Below are 14142 nucleotides of genomic sequence, written 5' to 3'. Positions count from 1 at the left end.
GGTGGCCCAGGAGGGAGATGGGACAACAGGAAGGAAGCAAACTAACTTTTACTGGAGTCCAAATCACACCAGCGTGGTGTGGTGGCACTTTCATATGGAAGACCTCACTTCACACTTGGCAACGGTCCTCTTAGGCAGATGTTATCATCCCATGTTTACAGACAAGGAAACTGGGGTCCATGGCTGGGCCGCTGATAAGTGACTTTCCAAGCCACATACAGCAAGCAGTGAGGCCAGGATCTGAAACATCGCTGATCTCCTCAGAGCCTTGAAGAGGGAAGACCTGCCCTTCCCCACCCCTATGCTGCTGTGCTGTGTACCCCTTGTTCCGGCCAGGCCTTCGGCCACAAAAAGTCCCATTCTATTCCCACTGAAGGGCACTCCTGAGGCCCACGGAGAAGCCCCTTGACCCCGAAGTTCCAGCCTCTAGGTCACCAAGCTCCAGTCAGAACCTGCAGCCAACCAGCCCCTCCCTCTCCCACACCTTTGTTTCCTTCCAGTTGGACTCTGGCTCCAGCCTGATGGGGACCTGACACAGCCGGCCTGCCCTTCAGGCCCAGGTGTTCACTAAACAGGCTGGGCTGGTAGAAGCTCACTGTTTGCTCATGGTGACAAGGGGCCGGAGGCAGAAGGACAGTCACACATGCCACTGGAGGAGGCCAGACTCTTGTGTGTGGGCCTGTTCCCAACATACCAAAAGCACTCTCTCCTCCCCCTGCTTCACACGGGCCCTCGCCTTTCAGCTCTTCATGGGCAGAGTGCAAGGACAGGCTCCAGCCCCCAGGGGGCAGCAGGCAGGGCAACAGGGCTATGTCTCTGGCCCCCAGCGGTCCCCAGGTCAGCTCGGCTACCTAAGGATCTGGCCACGATGCCCAAGGGCACCTAGGCTCTTCATGGCCCCAAATCTCTGGAGACTGGAATCTGTTTGAGTAGTGTTTTCCAAACACTAGAAACAACCTTGTAATGAGCTGTCAAATCAATGTATTTAATCACAGCTGTATTAAAAAAAATAGAACAGAAAATATCACCGTTTAACTGCACTTAGTAAGAATTAATCTGAAACTTGTGTTTTAGTGATAATAGATACATACCAACTTTGGGATCACAATGTAAAAATGTGTACTGCTTACGGCTGGTCACAGTAAGAAACTATTTGAGAGCTGCTGCATAGGACCTCAGAGCAGGGACCTGCCAGCTCAAGCCACTTGGCCTATGGACTGGGCACTGGGTCTCCCCCGGCCAAAACTGAGCCGCAGGTTCCTCAGGAGAGGCAGGAAAGGCTGTGCCAGGGGAGGCCACCGTGTTGGTCTGTGGACAGATGACTACCAGACTGGCCCTGCCAGGTGCTGCCCGTCTGGAGACAGGGGAGGGCTGAGGAGCCCAGCGAGGGCCCTCCCAGAGTCCCTCCCACAGCCAGCCAGGCAGTTTAGGAGATGGTGACTCTCACCTGAGGCATCCAGGCTGCGTGCGCTGCGTGACATGGGGTGGCGCTGAGGAGCCTCTGACCTGCTGGGCCTGGGCCACCTCCTTCATCCCTGCTGTGCCCAGCCTCTCCCAGGCAGAGTCAGAAAGCCCAGGTATCAGGCCCTACAGAACTCCAATCGGTCATCCTGCCCTGGCTGCTGTACCAGTGTCAACCCCTCCCCTGGGGGCTGGGCAGTGGCTGTACCCCTGTGCCCCATGCTCACTGGGAGAAAAGTATCAGCCTGTGAATGACAGTTCCTGCTGCCACACTAATTTGCCCACAGCTTCCCCCTCAGGGCTGCTCACCTGGTTCAGCCAAAGCAACAGAGTGCCTTGTTTGAATATTTTCAATGACACACCTTAGGGCCAAGGATAGCGCCATGTCCCTGCCAGGAAGGCCTTTTATTTCAAAGGGATGATTGACATGCAGTCTCTCTGCTGCCACTTTTCAATGGCGTGGCAGTAGCTGTTGGTTCACCACACTGTCCGGAGATTAACCTGGTCTCAGCTAAACCTGGGGCCTGGGGGGCCCTGACCCTATGTGGTAACAGTTTAGGAAGGGACTTCTATTCGGTGTGGAAACTCTGAGAGAGTCCAGGGGGCGTTGCACTGGGCTTGAGGAACAGAAAGGTCACATGGAGTTAGAGTTGGACGTTGCTGGTGGAATCACGGCCTTACTTCCCAGATGGATGCTGCTGGGGTAATTAAGCTGTGTTCTGCCTCACAGTTCTGTTTGAAACTTGGCCGCCCCCACCCCCAGCTCAGAGGTATCTTGTTCCAGGGACAATGCTTGGCATTTCAGCTTTCAAAGGCATTTCCTAATTATTCTTAATGGCTACAGAGGAAACTGCTTTTCTAGATGCCATTCTGGTGGAAAGGTACGTATTATTTATAGCTGGTGATACACAGACAGAGATTTGAATTTGGCTTCTCTAATCTGGAAGAAACTAATTGGATTGGAGCCAGGCCTGAGCCCAGGGGAGGGCCCTCACCATAATTGCAGCAGCCTTGCTGCCCTGGACTATCCAAGGCCTCCTATTTGAGAGCCTTGGAAGCTGTTCAGACATTAATTAAGCTGTTGATGCCCTGCGGTGGGCAGGCTGGCAGGTAAGCCATCATCAGAGATCTCGTGCCACTTTCCACCAGAGCTGGGGTGACAGAGCCCTCATGCCTTGGGTGTGATAATTCCCGTGCCGGGCATCCCTGCTGCCTGAGGCACTGACATTCTGACAGTGGGGTGAAGCTATCCTGACAGGTCCCTTCTCAGCTACTTGTGGTTCAAGGCATTTGCCTGAGGAGGCTGAGGCTTGCCAGAGTGTCTGGGGTCCCTTTGTGGGGGACCACTAGGCTCCTAGAGTCTTACCCTGCCCACAGATGGGTCAGAGCCTGAATCCTGGTTTTATAGAGTTAGATCAGACCTCTAAGGCTTGGAGGTCAGGAAGGAGAGCAATCGAAGAGGACCTTGGGAGCTGGGAGCTCTCACCAGCCCAAGTGATGATCACCTCCCAGCTCAAATCAGAGCAGCTGAAATCTGCCCATCCAGACACATCCCACATGGCCCCTTTCCCTTATAAAGGGAAACAAAGCAGGCCCAGCCTGCCTTCCCCTCCTGTCAGTCACACACCCTCACAGTCGGGAAGCCAGGGATGTTGAAGTCTCTGCAGACTGCGCTGTTGGTCTCCTCAGCACAGTCCAGGGCAGCGAGATTCAGGGCCGGCCTCCAGGCTGAAAAGACAAAAAACCCAAGGGTAAATAAGAAGGGCTGGCACCCCCTCTGCCTACACATCTCCCCCAGTGCAATGCCTCACCCCTGCCAACCCCACAGCACCTAATCCCAAAGCTCTTATGACAAACGTCACACCTTCCTTGGGAAAGGACCTCTGAGATATTCCGGCTGGTCTGCATTACACTAGCATCTCACAAAAGGGAACCTGTGTTTTGGATGATTAGCATAAGTAACACTGCCTCACAATGGTATCTGTTTCCCCATTACTACTATGTGAGGCCAGGGATAGGGGATGAGAGACGTTGAAGGAGTCTGCCCTGCTCCTCGCCGCCCCCCACCCAGCCTCCCACTCCCTGGGAAAAGCCCTGGTATTGCCTCTGTCCCTCGGGCCCTAAATGGGATCAGTTCCAGAAGGGTGGAGAACATGCCTTAGGGGATTTGGAATTCCTCGGGACCCTTGGGGAAGGTTCCTGGGGCCAGAGGTACTGGTAGTGACTTGAGTGACTGGGGTAAAGGGTATCAGGAACTGGGTCCCCAGCCAGAAATGAGAGCATCTGGAATCCAGGAACTGCAGGGAAAGAAGCCTTGAGGCCAGAGTCTGGCAAATTAACCTTGCCCCTGCATCAGGCCCCAGGTCACAAGGCTGCTGAAACACTGGCAGAGAGAATAATGGCACCATTCTGGGCCACAGCCCAGGATCTGAGAAGAAACAAGCTCATATACCAGGCAGCTCTCCTGAGCTCAGATTCCCGGTCAGGTGCCCCGTGAGCATCCACCCAAGTTCCACCCACATGGAGGCTGCTCCAGCTGGAAGCCAAGGTGCGCACAGAGGAAGTCATACAAGCCGTGAGAGGGCAGTGACAGGGGCCAAATCATGCAGCACAGAACTCTCAAGTTTGGACCCAGCCAGGAGAGGCCGGCCCTGCAGACCAAGGCATGGGCTCAACAGGAAAGGTGGAAACAGAGCTGAACCTAGACCGTCGGTCCAGTGGGCAGGGAACTTCCTGAGCAAGGTGGAGGAGGAGAGGATGGGCAAAGACTATGCTGCCTGGAGAGGAGGGTTTTTGGGAGGCATGGGAGCCAGAATAGAAGGGAGCAAGAAGGGGCCAGACTGGGAGTGTTTGCCTGGACGGCTCAGGATGACCTCCGTGGCAGCTGGACCCACCTGCATCTCTGGGACAGATGAGAGGAGGAGGAGGCCTGCCTGGTGGCAAACGCAACTCCCATTTGAAGCTCATGCCCCAGCGGCAGGGAATGGAATTTACAAAGGCAGCCCACCTAGCACCCGTTACGTACAGAACACTAATATCTGAAAAACATTCCTGATGGTCACAGTTTCAGCAGGACCTCTGACCCTACCTGATATGGCAGGTATGGTCAGGGCTGCTGCATGCCGGGCCCAGGATGCAATCCCTCTGCCCCTACCATGGATTGCTGATCCCAACCTGCCTCCACATCCTGTCCACTCTCCCTCTGAAATCTCTTCCCCCACTCAAACCTCCATCTCCTCATGCCTGTCCTAGGTTGGCATGAACCCATGATCTGGTTTTTTACTGACCTTACCTCCAACCTACCCTCTGTGTCCCATGAGCTAGCACAGGTTCTCATGGCAGGGCCTCTAGAGAAACATCAACATATTATTTCTCTCCTGGTGAGGTTCTAATGTGCTCCACCCCTCACTGGCCTCTCTAGCCATCAAATGATCTTTTCTTTCTGTGGATCTGAGTATGTCAATCTCTATTCAACAGTCTCTGGGGGCTCTAACTAACTTTAGAAGAAAACCTACAACCAGAAGGCAGTTCTTCATTTGGCCGCTGTCCACATATCCAGCCTCCTCTTACAGTTATTTTACATTAAATTAAGTCATAGATATTCATAAAATAACATTTCCAAGTAAATTAAAATACTGAAACATTAATTGCTGAACATAAGTTTAAAGTATATATGCTTTGGCATCTTGTTTTTGTATGGCATAGAGAATACGATTGGGTCTGTAATAAGCACGAAAAGCTGAGGAAACATGTTTCTAGAAATTATGAAATGGCGAATTTTAATGGAAGACAGTTCACAATGCTTGCTAGTTTTCACTAGAAATTAAGATTATTACTAAGGAGTAAAAACTAATTAATATAAGCAACTAAAACTAGAAATAATAAGGGACATAATTCTGTATGCAAGGGAAGTATGGCATGGTTTACAAAGGAAGTCATAAAATATAAGGATGTATCTTGATTAAGGGGAAAAGAGTCATTTTGTTCTAGAGTGACTGTTTATTTCACAATGAGAAAGAGGAAGAGTACAGGACAAACTAACGGATACAAGGAAGTTGTGAAGAGAAAAGAACTTCAAGTGTGGTCAAATGGGCTAACTTATAGTTTTTGTGTGTTTTTTTAATGAGCCTTAATATCAAAAGTACACTGATGAAAAATCAGAATTTGGTCCTCTCTGTTAAAACAAGGTTTTCTTGAAGTAGTGATCTGTTGTTAAAAGGAAATAGTGAAGGGTTTTTCTGTACCTTGTAGGTAATTATCCTAAGAAAGAAGGATCCTTTGTTTTATCAAGATGATTCCCTGTGCTTCATGTTGTCTTTATTAGGTCTTTGATTACCTAAGAAAATGGAGTCCTCTCTATAAAGGAGCTAAGATTGTTTTCTGCAACAGTGTAACATTCTGTATTTTCCTTTTGAAGTCTTTTAATTATCATTCTGGTTAGATGAATGATTGTGACTTAACAGTGACCTGTGATCCAGTTTGATCAAGTGATTTTTTTTGTTTTGCTTTTTTGTTTTTGTTTTGAGATAAAGTCTCACTATGTCATCCAGGCTGGAGTGCAGTGGTGCGATCGTGGCTCACTTGTTCTCCACCCCCGGGCTCAAGTAATTCTCCATCTCAGCTGCTTAAGCAGCTGGGACCACAGGTGCACACCACCACATCTGGCTAATTTTAAAAACATTTTCTATAGAAATGGGGTCTCCCTATTTTGCCCAGACTGGTCTCGAACCCATAGGCTCAAGGTATCCTCCTGCCTCAGCCTCCCAAAGTGTTGGGATTACCATCATGAGCCACCATGCCCAGCCTGATTAAGTGTTTTAATTTTAAACCTTTGACATTTTGTACAAACTTCCCAAAATCAAATTCTAAATTAAGGCTTTCTGAACTTGAAGTAACTTTGGAATAAATAACCAAATTTCCTTGTCAATTGTGTCATTATGAACTCTCATCAGATCTTTACCACAAACATTTTAAGTCTTATTGTCTACAGTTAATTGCTTTATTCTGTTTTTCTAAAAGCTTTTTTCTAAGCAACTATAATCCTAAAGTGCTTCATCTTCAAGGAGATCCATGGAAAAGTCTCTGATAAGTACCATTTCTGATAACTTCGAGATAATATGATTGGACTGGCAAAGAATTTCCAGAACTCTAATGAAAAAACTGATGGGTCTGCAAAACTGATAACCAAGATCAAGCAGAACAAGAATTAATTACATGAGACTAAATGAACCAATGAAGAATTATGGGTTGTTATGGTTTTTAAATTTAAAACGTTGTTGGTTCTTTCTAACGTTTTGTTGTCCTTATTTAAGAACACTTATTTTCTTTTAAGCTATCTATAGTTTTCAGCAAGTTGGTAAGTATACTCTTGTGAACAAAAATGGAAACATTTTCTCCCTGTAAGACCTCTCTGGAATTCAGAAACTATTTGTGAATATTCTTATTTTTATGGCAATACTGTTATTTGCCTAAGTTCAATAAGCATCTGCTCTCTTTATAACAGGATACAATAGAAAACACTGGTGATGTTACCGAGGTTTTGAGTGTGATGCCATACTTGAGAATATACGTACGATGAATCTACAGGTACTGCAGGTGAAATCTAAAGTTGGGCTTGGTTTGGCTTCCTAGCCTTGAGAGGTTGTTAAAAGTCCAATCTGAGATTTCCTATCGATAAGTTCCAGCAAAGCAAACTTAAGAAGAGCCTATGTGATCAATCACTATCCTTGGCCGGGCGCGATGGCTCAAGCCTGTAATCCCAGCACTTTGGGAGGCCGAGACGGGCGGATCACAAGGTCAGGAGATCGAGACCATCCTGGCGAACACGGTGAAACCCCGTCTCTACTAAAAAAATACAAAAAAACTAGCCGGGCGAGGTGGCGGGCGCCGGTAGTTCCAGCTACTCGGGAGGCTGAGGCAGGAGAATGGCGTAAACCCGGGAGGTGGAGCTTGCAGTGAGCTGAGATCCGGCCACTGCACTCCAGCCTGGGCGACAGGGCGAGACTCCGTCTCAAAAAAAAAAAAAAAATCACTATTCTTGCCACACTTATGTAAATAATCAGGCCAAGTTTGATGAGACTAAACATATTCTGCGAGCAAATTAGTCTTACCCTGACTATTCTATTCTATTCTATTTTATTTTGGATGGAGTCTTGCTCTGTCATCCAGGCTGGAGTGCAGTGGTGCGATCTCGGCTCACTGTGATCTCTGCCTCTCGTTTACCCTGATTATCTTTGGTAGAAATGGGGGTGACTACAGAGAGAAAAAATATGTTCCTGAAGAAAAACTATAGTACACCTGTTATTAGATTGTAGCCTTGTTGATCATTTTCAAGTTTTTGCCATCTACCTATAAGATGGATTGGATCCTGAATTCTTCCAGTTTCTTCCAAAACTAGCTACAATTCTCCAACTAAGAACAAGAACTGTACTGTGCCTAAAGCCCTATAAGCAGAAGCTGAACAACTTCAAGGGACAAGTCTCATGCCTGATGTGTAAGCCACACAAAGAGTTCACCAAAATGCCCAATGCCATAACTAGAGACAATCAAACTGCAAACCAGGACAAGAAGTTGACAATTTCATGCTTTCCCAAAACATCTGAACAAGAGATTCACTGGAATAAGTCTTCCACTTTATCCTTGATTATGTCTACCTTTTTTCGTCTGGCAGGATAATGCTGTAGTCAGAATTTCACAATCAGTGGCTTCTGGGGGTAACTTCATGAAATATTGGATTTGTCACGCTCAACCCAGATCTTTACATGACCAAAGGGATCCTTTAGTCCACCCAGGGGGTAACTTCCACAACATCCCTAACACAACTATTGTTCAAACTGTACTAGTGGTCCCTTTTATAGAGTCAGACTTTTAGACCCATGTGTTCTTACTCCCTGCTTTAATTTAACCCAGTCATGGGATGCTAGATAATAGAAATGCTACCTACCAGCTGAACAGGGAATTGGTGCAATTGCTGACACTTTTTGTTGCACATGGATAGATACATAGGGTATTGAGACTCAGTCGCAAAAAATGAACAAATAGTACTTGGTTAAAAAGGGTAAATTCCTCATCTGGCTCACTCTTTCATCTCTTCGATTCTAGCTGGTTTGGTTCATGGGTCCATGGCTAAGCAGCATATTGTAAACTCTCAGTATTATCCTGGGGAGAGTCATTATAGTTTCCCTGTTACACTGTATCCTCTCAAAAAGTCTTAAACGTCTTTATGCAGCCATCTGCTGAATGCTAAATGGTCTCTCTCCAGTGTGAATGATCAAAACTCCAAGTAACACGTGATAATGAGGATACCTTAACCTATAAATGATGTGTTAAGACTGAAAACCCAAAATGATGATTACTGAGAGTAGTGCTGACGCCCTGTTTTAGTAACACTCTCACCTAGGTGAGAACCTGACCAAAAGGGGAGAATTGTTAAATATTTCTAGGAGGCCATCGGTTGGGACTGAGCTCCTGCACAAGGCCCAAGAGACCAAACCACGATGGAGTCCCTCAAGCTGAAGTCCCACGCCACCAAGCCAAAACTAAGCTGTTGATCTGACCTTCTAAGAAATCAGGAGAGAGTGAGATAACAGTCAAATCTCCAAACAAGCCAGTTTCAGCCAACATAAGGAAATCTCCTCTGCTTTAACCTTTAAAAGGGACCGAAATAACCCATCTGATTTTTGATCTGTTTCTGCTTTCTTCAGCCTTTTTCTGTCTATAAAGCCAAACTCCTCTGCTTAGCTCATCAGAATACTCATTTTGTAAGAGGGAATGTGGTGTTGCCTGATTCTAGAATCACAATAAAAGCCAGTTAAGATTTTTGAATGTGGTGTAATTTTGTCTTCTGACAAGTAACAGGAGTTGGAATAGAGAAGGTCCTTATCTGAGTGCTCCATTGTTAAAGCAAAGCTGCATTTAAGCTTTACTGTCAAAGCAATGCAGAGTTGAGTGATAGAGACTTTCTGAAGTGTCAGGTGACTTAAATGCCCAACACCAAAATGATCACTAGTATCAGTTCAGCTCTACCAGTGGGGAGAAAACCTTTTCCTGGTGCAATTATTGCTCTGAACAGAGTAATTTTTGTACCAACAACAGAATAAATGGACTAATGGAGAGGGGAAGGGTGGCAAGGCAAGAGACGCTGGACAGCTGTAAATTTTGGAGTGATGGGTGAGAGGATGCCCTGTGGTGAGGGTGTTGTGGGGATTCTGCTGAGCCGAGCCCCTACCAGGGGCTTGGTCTGGAGTCAAGGGCAGCGTCCCCTGCCCCACTCACAAGTTCAGGGAAGGCACTGGGTGGAGTAGGAAACCTTGCTTGGAGTTTAACTGGCTGCAGCACCGTGAGCTCCACATGTCTCTCTGGACCTCTGCTTCCTCCTGGATCAGCGAGGGCCAGGATGAATGATCTCTAATGCCCCTTCCAGCTCTGACAACCGTTCAGGTGCTGGATGGCAAACAACTCTTAATAAGAAACATGCAGCCTCCAAGTGTTAAGTGGGTCTGGGCTTCCATGAAGGCAGAGGCACAGATGTACCCAAACCACAAAGAGCCAGCGAGACCTGGTGGTCTAGTGACCAGAAGCTACCAACCCTCAGCTCTGGACTCTACACCGAAGTCTTCAGGAGTTCTCCTGACACAGAGTTGGTTTATGCCCTGTCCAGCTAGTCAGTACTATGCGGTCACCAACTCATGCTTTCCTTCCTCCTTGCTGACAGTTTCTGAGCAGTGACATCACTGGATGGACAAAATGCCTTCCCTACCCCTCACACCTGGCTGACACCCCCAGTCTGAGTCAAGATGATCCACGGCACCAGCAGAAGGTTCTACACTCACACTGTCATTTGGAATCCTGTGAGGCTTAGGCCACTGGCCACCATGAATGTGCAGTGGGCTCCTACTCTGTACCAGGCTCTGGTGCTGGGAATCACAGGTACACATAGCAGATGTGGCCTGTGCCCTGGAAGAGAAGGGGGGCAAAACCAACACTGATCACTGTCACTCAAACACACGCCTTATGAACCTCACCTTCATAGCTCGGCACACACTGTTTTTCCACCTGGAGTATCCTTCCTTCTCCACCCACCTCTCTACCTGCCCAGGCTCCAGAGAGCCAAAAAGAGCTGGAGTCAACGGCCTCCTCCAGCATCTGTGTAAACCTGGCAAGTTACTTATCTGTTTTAAAAAAAAGAGGAGGACAATATCCATAGCTCAGATATTTTCCGGGGTAAGGATTGTCATAATAATGGCCTGTGAAGGCCCTTAGCAAACTGCTGGCATAAGGCAAGCGTGTAATAAATAACTACTGGCATGAAGGCCTTTGGTGATTAGATTAGCCCTCTGTGACTTTCCTCCCCTGGGTTCCTACAAGAAATGGCTGAACCACTCCTTTGGCCTTTTTCAAACACAGCTTTGTAACAATTGCCAATTTTCCTTCTGTGAGTAGTTCATTTCCCCAACTGCAATGCAAACAATGCTTATCACTCGACAAATATTTGCTGATTGATTAGCCAGTGAATAGCAATGAAGGCCTAAATTGGATACTACCAATTTCCCAAACATATGGTGGGAGCTGCTCTGTAATAGAAAGGGGGTGAACTAGGTTCTCAGAAACACATGCTCTGCCCCAGGGCAGCAGCTGCCCTAGAGAATCTACTGCCCTAGTCACTGAAGAAATGAACCCTATTCAGTCAGATTAAATGCCTGAAGCCAGCCAACTATGGCTGCAAAATTCTTCTCTCTCCCCATGACCTTCACTCTGTCTCTGTTCCTGCCTCAAGATACAGGTGTCCTCAGCAGAGAGCATGGGCCATACTCACACAGCCCAGGGTGGGATGAGAGCAGCCCTCTGCGGGTCCACAACCAATCTTTCTCAAGAAACCTCAGGACAGAGATGAAGCGAGACCAATCCGAGCTTCTCAGCAGGGCCTCACCAGGGAATACCCCTTTGGGTTAGAGTGGAGGACATTCTTCACTGCAGGCTGACAGCAGATTCTGCCAGTGCCCTCCCAACACCATCTGGCTCAAGGGCTGACACACCAATGGCTCACAGGAGACCTCCAGCTTCCACTGAAATCTCCCACCTCCCATTTACCCTGGATCATCCCCACAGACTTTGATCCTTCCATTTCCTTTTCAGAGGTTAAATTCTGATTTCGCTTTCTTATTTTAAAGAAAGGCTCCATGCGCTGGGGAATACCGTTTGGAAGTGTTAACCCTCATCCAGGAGCAGACTGGGTCAGTATCTAGATATGCAACTCATAGGAAAACTAAAACTCTGCATTGCAAGAGGCTAAACATGTGAGTCAGCTGGAAGCTAATCTTTCCCTCCAGCACTCTCAAGAAGGAAGAAATTCAAGACTAAGTCCATCTGCAGCCATTGAACACCTCTTGTAGCCTCAAAGTGGAAAGTGATCAGGGAATTTTTATGATGTTCATGCCCACCATGTCCCCTGAGATTTACCTTCTCTTAGGTGTTCCAGTTCCATGATCCGTGTTCTTTCTTCCTCCTCCCCTGACCAGATGTGTTGACATCACTCCTCCCCTGACCAAATGTGTTGAAATGGTGTGAAGCACTGCTCAGAAAGGCTGGTTCAGCTAATGGGACCAGTGAGGTATGTGGGCAAGTGTAAACTGGAGGTCAAAACAGCTTATAAGTTTCTTTTAAAAATAATTTTCCAGGACCATATGGCTAAAAGATGTACGCATGGTTCCATCTAGCCACTTCAGAAACCAATCTGCAAGCTGCTCAGGAAAGAAGGAGGGTGAGTCTGAAAGCTAACATCTACAAAGGCACTATTCTACCACAAAGAGTTGAGTTTATCAAGAAATACCGACAGCAGAGAAGGGGAACAATGGTTCCAGTTCCGCTTTCTCTAGAAAGAGGCCTATTTCCAAAGATGCCCACAGTTCTCATTCAGTGACTATTTCAGGGCAGGAGCCCGTGCTAGCGACCTAGCACCAGAATCAGGAAGTAGCTCCATTCAGAGGCAGCAAGTCAAGAATAAATCACTATCACTACACCACTCCTGCCCGCCAAATGCCCACTACCTGGGTTAGGTGGATGTGTGACACCACAGGAATCTTTAAATTGCGGAAAGGAAACTATGAGACAATGTATGCCCAGTACTTAGTAAGGTGCCTGAAATGATAGGTGCTCCGTAAATATTAATTACTATTATTACCATATTTCCTCGACTCTAAGTCTTAAGTTTTTCAAAATTTTAGCATTTCTGTAATAGAGTTCCCCTTAAAGTCTCTATACATATAGTGGTTTTTTCCTATCCTTCTACCCCTTGGGCTGTCACAAAATGAACAGTGTGTCTCACAGTTGATGTCTTGGAATCCAGGAAATACAGTTTTGATGCCCCAACCAGTGATTGGGAACACGGAGCAAGAACCAAACATGCACCAAAGGCCTCTGGGTGCATGGGGTTAAAACATTAGGGTCTGAGCGGGGGAAGACAGAGGATGTGGCCCGGAAGCTAAGGAGCTGGAGGCGGCAGGTCAGGAGAGGCCCAGAACAGAGATACCTCTATCAAAGACAAAAATGAGAAAGGAAGTGTATGTACCACCTGGGTCAACCAGTCGAGGGAGTGGAGAAAGGTGGTGGGGAGGCAAAATGAATGCCCGTTCCCTTTTCTCCCCAGCACTGACCCACAGCAGCTAAGGAACCTGGCAGGAAAGCAACATGGGTCCCTGGACGAGAGGAAGAGGACTGCCACAAGGCTGGACCAGGAAGCCGTAAGGTGTCAGCGGACCATGCGGAGAAAGGAACAAAGGAGACCCTTCTCTGGGGAGGAGGCAGTAACCTGCCGGGGGACGAACCGGGCAAGCAGGGCAGGTCTGGGGGACCAGGCCGCGGAGAGGGGAGAGAAGCTCGGGATGAGGGCCAAGAGCAAAAGGCAAGGGAGCGGGAGCCAAAAATGGAGATGAGAAACATGAAGGTGGGGGTCGCGGGATGCGCGGAGAGGAAGAGGTGGGCGGAGGTGACTGGAAGAGGGACGTGCTCCCGGAGTAAGAGGCTGCCCGCGGGGCAGGTGGAGGGGTCGGGGCGGCGGGCAAGGGGGAGCGGGCCGCCGCCGCTTCTCACCTTTGACGTCTTCAGCCAGCGCCTTCCACGTCGGGGCGAAGGCGATGCAGTGGCCGCACCAGGAGGCGAAGAACTCCACGGCCCAAGCGCCGCGAGAGCCCAGCACCGCGCCGCGCACCGTGTCCGCCTGCAGCAGCGTCAGCGGGTCGGAAGGCGAGTAGAGCGCCGAGCGCGGGGCTGCGCCAGCGCCGGGAACCGCGAGCAGCAACAGTAGCAGCAGCAGCAGGGACGACAGCGGCTCGGAGCCGCGGCCGCACCTCCCCATCCTCGGCGCTGCGCTCACCACCACACGCAAGTACCGGATGAGTCGGGTCCCGGCGCCGCGGCACCGCCTGCCTCCGCCCGCAAGGAGGAGACACGTGGCCCCGCCCCTGAGCACTCCGTGGCCCACCCCGTCCCCCCAACCCCCGCCCCGCCCCTCAGGCCGCGCCTGGGCCCAGGAGCGGGAGGGGCTGAGCTTGCTGCCCGGGCTGGCCGAGGCCGGGCGGTGAGCCATCCTTTCGCGGTCCGCCGAGGCCTCAGAGCTGCGCAAGCCGGGTTCCCGCCTCAGGCCCCAGGAGGCGAGGTGTACAGTCCAGTCCCTGGAGCTCCATC

General features: G+C 49.0%; 1 protein-coding gene across 2 annotated transcripts in view; it reads right to left on the bottom strand.

The window, feature by feature from the left end:
- The window catches only part of QSOX1 (quiescin sulfhydryl oxidase 1), a 44425-nt gene extending 30511 nt beyond the window's left edge, over nt 1–13914 (bottom strand). The window contains exons 1-2 of one of the 2 annotated variants that reach the window (XM_033196377.1): nt 13549–13914; nt 3089–3189 (exon numbers count right to left, since the gene is read on the bottom strand). In XM_033196377.1, coding sequence (XP_033052268.1) covers nt 3089–3189; nt 13549–13813 — 366 coding nt within the window. In that variant the 5' untranslated portion in view covers nt 13814–13914. The remainder of the gene's footprint in view (nt 1–3088; nt 3190–13548) is intronic. The other variant, XM_033196378.1, reaches the window with a different exon arrangement.
- Between the last annotated feature and the right edge of the window lie 228 nt (nt 13915–14142).

The sequence above is a fragment of the Trachypithecus francoisi genome, unplaced genomic scaffold (assembly GCF_009764315.1).
Source record: "Trachypithecus francoisi isolate TF-2019V2 unplaced genomic scaffold, Tfra_2.0 Lachesis_group5, whole genome shotgun sequence".
NCBI classification, from domain to species: Eukaryota; Metazoa; Chordata; class Mammalia; order Primates; family Cercopithecidae; genus Trachypithecus; species Trachypithecus francoisi.
Note: the sequence above shows the minus strand (reverse complement) of the source record. Positions and strands in the feature narration are given on the sequence as shown.